General features: G+C 35.1%; 1 protein-coding gene across 1 annotated transcript; it reads right to left on the bottom strand.

Annotated features, from left to right (window-relative positions):
* Nucleotides 1–5,826: 5,826 nt before the first annotated feature.
* On the bottom strand, nt 5,827–6,759 carry Or51a7 (olfactory receptor family 51 subfamily A member 7). Its single transcript, XM_020187797.2, has one exon. The coding sequence runs from the start codon at nt 6,757–6,759 to the stop codon at nt 5,827–5,829; it is 933 nt and encodes a 310-aa protein (XP_020043386.2).
* Between the last annotated feature and the right edge of the window lie 1,077 nt (nt 6,760–7,836).

The following is a 7,836-nucleotide window of genomic DNA, read 5'->3' as shown; positions in this document are numbered from 1 at the left end:
CAGCTTGTCTGATCTAATTGTGTTGACCTCCTGGGAGTCCAATTTTCTGTTAAAGTTGATCTAGCAATGTCTATCTAACAAGGCTGTCTACATAATTTAAATACATGATGTATAAGGAAATTCTTACATACATTTTGGCTCACAATAAACTGGTGACTTTCATTTCTAAAATAAGACATAGTCAATCAGAATAAAATGTACTCCCAAAGAAACTGTGATAAATAAATAAGGAAGCCCAGAAACAACAATGAGGAAAAGGAGGAGCAGGGCTGGTTTTCTAAAGGGATTGCTTTCGCTGAGAGTCAAAGTACAATCAAAAGGTAGTTTGGCCAAAAGAGCTGCTGCTTGTTCACTATCTTTCTGTCATAGTTAGTCATACACTCTAGGAATATAATGGACAAAGGATAACAAAGGGTTGTGCTCCTGAATTACCCTGTTGTTGACAGAATGGATTAGAAAAGTAAAGGATTAAATATTTCAGACAGTGCTCTGAAGGAACAAACTGGGGTAAGAAATGGAGAATTGAGACAGACTGAGATATGTGTGGGGACAAAAAACAGATGCAGGTCTGAAGCCTTAGCTGAAAACCTGTCACCCAGTAAAAATGTAGTGTATATATATTCTCCATCCCTCACTCTTCTAATCTTATCAGCCTCAAGCCCAGGTACACTATTAAAGTCAGGATGCCTTTTCCACAAAGTCCTAAAAATTAAACTAGATGACAGAAAAAAACTATTAGAGTTCCAAAAATGGAAGATAAACTCCTGGGCCTTTAAACCTAGACCTTGTTAAAAGATAAATATGTTTTCTGCCACCTCCATCTATGTATTCTATTAACAGCTAGAGTAGCCCATCCTATCAGAAGACCAGGCTGCTTAAACAGGATGGGATGCAAACAAAAGAAATGCAACAGCTCCTGGGGTAAGCTAATTGCCCTTCCTCAAGTCTAAAACATATACAAGCACACACACACACACACACACACACACACACACACACACACACACACTTCTAAAGTAATACCCAGAGTCACCAGAAACATTTTGGCCACTCCTACATGTGTAGGGGTTACACACAGATGAAAATCTTGTCTTCTCCTTTATCTGCAGGCCCAGGCTGATAGCTTCCAATCAGGAGTGCTCCCCATTTCTCATTGCCCCAACATACACCTCTTTTCTTTCTAATAAAGGGTGACTTCAAGTATGATATATTTGATACATTGTAAGAACCTTTGTAAATGCTACAATGTACCTCATCCACCACAATAATAAAAATAAATAAATTTATTCAGTCATAATAAAAAACCTTTGCCTGAATGTCTGTACTCTCTTTGGTTTGATTTTATTTCTGCTGTCATTGAGTCAGAGTATCCCATGTTCTGGTATCAGAATGACAGAATGGATAAATAGGGAAGTCCCCTATAAAGAGAGGAATTTTGAGCAAAATACAGAATGATATGATGGAGTTAGATATGGGGGAAAGTAAAGGAAGAATAGTTAAGAAAACTCTGAGATAATTATAAACTGTTCTAAGAACAGCAGGAGAATCAGTGTGTCTGCTGAAAAAGATAGCAAGGAACTATACAAATTGATGAATTAAGATCAAGATAAGAGTGCTAGACACAGCTGACATTTCAGTCAGTATCAGCAGAGACAAGGTTCCTTGATGTAAGAATTAGAAACAACCATTCAGAAACAATAATAAGTAATTAGAAACAACCTGAAGAATCTGAGGTCAATCAATGTTAATCTAAGTTCATAATGCTGAACTTTGCAGTTTATCCAAACCAGAGCTGGAAGAAAATGGGAGGAGTTGGAATTTCAGCTTCCTCTGAGAATCCTGAAGCCTAAACTCCTCAAATGAAGCAGTTAAAAAATAAAACGATGCAATAATTGTAGCAGGATGTGGAGCTACAGTCAAGCACGGAATAACAGTACTCAGGCAGGGAATGTGAAACTGATCTTGTGTGTACACTCACGAACTTATTCATTATTGAACACTTACCTATTGAGTTTTGCAAAAATTATAGGGAATAAATTGGAAAGCTTATATAGCAGTCCCTCAAGGAATTTATAGTCAGTCTAGTGGAATACCTGAACTATTTTATCATTTAAGATGATCTACAAATTGAACTTGGAAGGTCAGAGTGAAATCATCCAGGTGAAATTGAAGAAAAAAAATAGCATTCTAAGCAAAGAAGTCTTTTGTGAAAAAGTCAAAGACAACAAAGATCCTTATTTATTGAAAAACTATAAGGAATGCTTGTCAAGAATTAGTCAAGATTGGGGCTGCACCTCAGTGCTAGAGTGCTTGTCTAGTTTATATTTTATTGGATTCAGTCCTCAGTACTTCAAGAACAATGCCCAAGAACCACTCAAATGGTAGACTGAGTGGTGGATGGTGTCTTGAGGTACAGCCAGGAATACACAGAAATCAGAGCACGCAGTGAATATGGATTTAGTAAATCACTCAGCTAACATCCATTGAGTACCTAATTCATACTAGACAGTGTTCTTGGTTTTATGAATAGAGTAGTGGGAAGGATTTTAGTAGGTTATGCAGGCAAAAAAATGAGAAATAAAAATGGACATAGCATTTTAGAGTTTAAAGTGCTATGGAGAAAAATTCAAATAGAAAAGGAGAATAAGCTACATTCAAAAAGATTGTGATTTTATGGGTCAAGGAAAGCCTCACTGAAGAAGTGACATTTCAAGAATGTGAGGAAGAAGCCCCAGGATTTCTTGAGGAAAAGGATTCCAGGTAGAGAGATGAGCATATGGAAGGTCCAAACAGGAATGCGTCTTTTGTTCAGGTGTGTTTAACAATGGCATTGTATTGCGTCCAATCAGATCTTGCCTAAAATCCTAGGCACAGTGGCAATGTTCTGTGCTTCAATTCATGCCTGTGTCTCAGACTCACCTTCAGGACCCCAGCTCAAATCACCAGCTATCCTAACCAGACTTGCCATAAACTCATGACTCCATCATCACACCTCCTGATGTGAGGATGTGAATTCTCTTTAGAGAAGAGACCATATCTTCGTATGTATGCACCACTGTGATTGAGTCTCTGCAATGTCTAGCTTAAACTTTGATTTAACAAATCAGTGATTCTCAAAGTTTATTATGAGTTTTTATGGTGTTTTATGTTTTTAAATGTTTTTATATGTGGTCTCTGAGGTCATAGCTATTCTCATTAATAGAATTAAGATGGCATTTGATTTTGTGATTATTTGATTGTTTTTAAGTCGCCACTTTCATTCTTTCACAAGCAACTGCAAGGTTCAAAGGCTATGGGACATGAAATATCCTAACAGATTGTATACAGAATCACATATGAGATTCTATCAAGATGGAGAATTAAGGTTTTCAAAAATGTTTAAAAATGCTTCCCTTCTAATAAACTTTAATTTTATTTCACTTTGTTATTATTATTATTATTGCAGTACTGGAGTTATAACTCAGGGTCTCATGCTTGGTATGTACTCATTCTATTACTTGATCCACTCCACTGGCCCTTACTTTGTTATTTTTCAAAAATGAGCTACCTATGTTTCAAAAATGTGTACCTATGTAATATATTTATTGTTATTTTCATTAATTCATAAACACATATTTAACGTTAGTTTTAATTCCTAATATAGTAAATATCCACTTAATATCCAATAAATACAATAAAGAGAAGTTGAGGAAATATATTCACAGCGAGCAGAAAAATGCACCACTCAAAGATTCCAATGTCTTAACCACTGAAAATTATGAATATGTTACCTCACATAGCAAAGGATAATTTACAGGTGTGATTAAAGTTAAAAATTTGGGGAGACGATTTTAGTCCGGATCATCTAGGTAGATCCACTCTAATTATATAGATCCTTAAAAACAGAGAGACTTTTCTGGTCAAAGGAGAATGTGACTGTGGAGGAAAGGTCAGGAAGATGCCATGCTACTGTCTTTGAAGATAGAGGAAAGGATCCATGAGCCAAGGATTGTAGGTGACCTCTAGAAGGTGGGAAAGGCAAGGAAACAGATTCTCTGTTCAGTGCCTCCAGAAAGAAATGCAGGCTTACCAACACTTGATTTAGCCAAGTGAGACTACTGTCAGGACATTTACTGTATTAAGCTACTAAATGCATGATAATTTGTTATGGAACAATGGGAAACTAATCCAAGTAATTGCTATCAGAAAACATACTTTTAGCAAAGGTTTAGGTGTAAGTTAAGTAACATCACAATGCATTTATATTGCTTTGCAGAGTGCCAACAGGTAAAGCAGCAGAGCAAAAAGGTATTGAATAATAGAAGCCTTTGTGCATGTAGAGACTCACCATTATCTTTTAATGTACTAGACAGATATTGGCAGTAGTTAAACTTGCATTTTAAAAAAACTCTTTCAGTTTATCTGAATGTACAGGATGATTGGAAAATACAGGTTATATTTTAAATATAAATTAAGACAACAGCCTGGAAAATCAACAAGTAAAAAAGGATATTAAAGGTAGACTTTAGTAAATGGGGATTTTCACAGTTTGATGACTGGACCTTGTTTAAAATATTTATTTACTTCCATATCTACAGACAAGTATTATCATCTTACAAAAGTGGCAAATGCTACTTTTGTAGTCACAATAAATGAGCATCATGACAATTTTCTGTTTCAAGTTATCTATAGGATAGCTATCTTTGAATATTCAATCATCTGTACCAAATCTTCAAGATAAAACTTGAACTAATAATCTAAACTGACATCTCTGAAAAGTTCTCCTTTTAGACATGGCAAAATCAATATCCTAAAGAGACTGCCTTGATAACTTTAACTCTTTGCCTTCTTTCAACTGACTTTTCAATTGTGTACTCAATTGTATACTTGTGAACTTTCCTGAAAATATTTCTTCTAAACATGAGAAGAATAAAATATCAATTTTTCCACTAAAATATAAATTTTGCTAAATAGTATCTTGGTACTAAATTCTGTGAACTGTAGAAAACTACAGAGAGTCTGCACTTCATCTTAAAGGCACAGGGAAACACTGTATCATAGAAAATACTAAGTAATAAAATCATAGAGAGTTTAAAATTATTTCTTAGTCTCTTTGTAGAATTTGTGAATTTTCTATAAATTATATGTTTATTTTAAAATAACCAAAATAACAACAAAAATTAAATAATTTTGTTCTTTCTCTGCTCATCCTCAGGGTCATTATTCAATCAGCTTCTTACCTCTCCCATATTCAATCCATGTTGCTCATGGTTCAGACACAGTTTTATTAAAATTAGGTTCATTGTGTTGGGTGTTTGTTTACAGACTCAGTAGGCATTTTAAACCTCCAAGTTTAGAATTTTGATTTCTTTTCTAGGTACTCATAAATCCAGTTCAGTCACTTCATCCAAAAATGTCATTCAATATTTGCAAATTATATTCTCTATTTTTTCAAAATCCTCATCCTCCAAAGCTACCATGTGCTGTGCTATTTTTCCCTTCCTTGATGCACATATTATACAATGTAGCAATATTGTTAACAAATGCTATTTGAAAAATAGTTTATCAATTCAAATTTTGTCTATTCTTTAAAGAACTCTGATCTAACTGCCCCATCACACAAGAGTTTTATTTCAACTTTTCTTACAATGATAATTTATCCTCTATGAATCATTTCTTTTATCTCCCAATTATCTTTTTCTGTCCTAAACAGGATAGAAGTTGCATTCCCAACTTTATTGTAAATTCTGCACTACATAGTACAGAAGGACTCCAATCCCATTGAACACATAGCAGGTACCATTAAGTACTTACTGTTGATTATTTGTTACTTACATATTCGAATTCTTATCTCACATATATGTTAAGTAACTTCCCCAAAACCTTCTCCCGAATTTGTCTAGTCTTTACACAGTATACAATGGGGTTCATCAGGGGTGGCACCAATAAGAATGTATCTGCAATAAGGATGACAAGTAAGGGGCTTTTGTGCTTGGTAAAGCGGTGTATGGCAGAGAGAGTGATGATAGGCACATAGAAGATGAGCACAGCACAGATGTGGGAGACACAGGTATTTAGGGCCTTCAGTCTCTCTGCCAGAGATGCAATGCTGAGTATAGTCTTCAAGATCAACACATAAGACACAGCAATCAATGTGAAGTCCAGCATAGTACAGAGAGCAACAAAGAAGCCATAGATGAAATTGATCTTGTTGTCAGAGCAGGCCAGCTTCATGATATCCTGATGAAGGCAGTATGAGTGAGAAAGAAGATTCTTTTGACAATATTTTAATCTCCGGAGAGTGAAGGGGAATGGAAGTACTAAAATAATGCTCCTAGTAGCTAATATTACTCCAATCTTAACAACTCTGCTGCTAGTAAGAATAGAACTATATCTTAGAGGGTTGTGAATAGCAAGAAAGCGGTCCAAAGACATAACTAGAAGCACAGAGGATTCCATGACAGTAAATCCATGAATAAAGAATTCTTGAGCAAAGCAGGCATTGGGTGAAATTCTCATGACACTGAATAAGAAGATCCTCAGCATGGTAGGAAGGGAAGAGAGGGACAAGCCCATATCAGAAACAGCCAACATGGCAAGGAAATAATACATGGGCTCATGAAGTGAGGGCTCTGTCTTTATGATAAAGAGAATGGTGCAGTTGCCTAGGATAGCAGCTATATACATGAGGCAGATTGGGATGGAGATCCATGTGTGGACATGGTCCAGTCCTGGGATACCAATCAGAAGAAAAACCTCAGAGTTGTTAAAGACAGACATGGGTGGAAGTGTGAGCTCTTTAGCCAAATCTGAAACCACATGAACACAAAGCAGTCATACTTTTGGATAAAACTTGAAGTTCTTTTTTTTGCTCCTTAAACTTACCAGAACCAGGTACTCAATTCCCTAAAAGATAAGAACAAGAATGCTCTACTTTGACCTCCACTTTGTCTACATGTACCTACTTCTGTTTTCCTCAGACATGTAGACCTCTGGGAATTAAAAAAAAAAAAAAAATACTTCTGGCATCTCCCAGTAAGCTTAATAAAAAGGATTGGGCCTGGAGGGACTGGTGCATTAACTTCTTATTACACAGGTACTCAATAGGAGCTAAAAACAAATTATGGAGAAAAACAAATTGAAATGTGACATACATGTTAAAATGATGGATTAAATTTAATCAAAATATTTAAGTTCAAATTCCAATTATCCACAAAATGTAGGTAGTAATATACAAGCATAAAATACTTCTGAAAGCCCTTTATGACTCCAAAATTCCATTTATTTCTATGATCTACTTTTATCAAATATCATTAGACAAATATTGAAATAGACCTGAATTGCCACCCTCAGCTAGATATTTCAAAATCACATGCTTCTTACATTATATATTACTTTCAATAAAAGATTTTAGAGGGTTATCTTTTGCATTTCAGTCATAATTTCTGTATCATTCCTACATAGTGGCTAAAGTTAAATAAGTTACCCAAGGTTATGAAGCAATAAATGATAATTTCAGAAAAATAAGATATATATTTATAAATTAAAAACATATAGACATAATGTTATTTTAAATACTTTGTTAAAAGTACATTCTTAACTTGAAAAGAGAATGTTTGAGCCAAATAATGCAATGGAGTCTGACACTAATAATAAACAGAATAATGAATAAAACTTTTAAAAGATAAAATGAGACTCAAATACAAGATACACATCTCTGTGAGTAAGAAAAGGAACCAACATGCCTGAAACCCCAGGTATTCAATAGTAGGAAGATCAGATCATCGTCCAAGTTGGTCCTGGGGCAGAAAAGGGTTAGGGCATGGCTCAAGTGGTAAAGAAACTGCTTAGCAAGCA

The sequence above is a fragment of the Castor canadensis genome, chromosome 1 (assembly GCF_047511655.1).
Source record: "Castor canadensis chromosome 1, mCasCan1.hap1v2, whole genome shotgun sequence".
Classification (NCBI taxonomy): Eukaryota; Metazoa; Chordata; class Mammalia; order Rodentia; family Castoridae; genus Castor; species Castor canadensis.
Note: the sequence above shows the minus strand (reverse complement) of the source record. Positions and strands in the feature narration are given on the sequence as shown.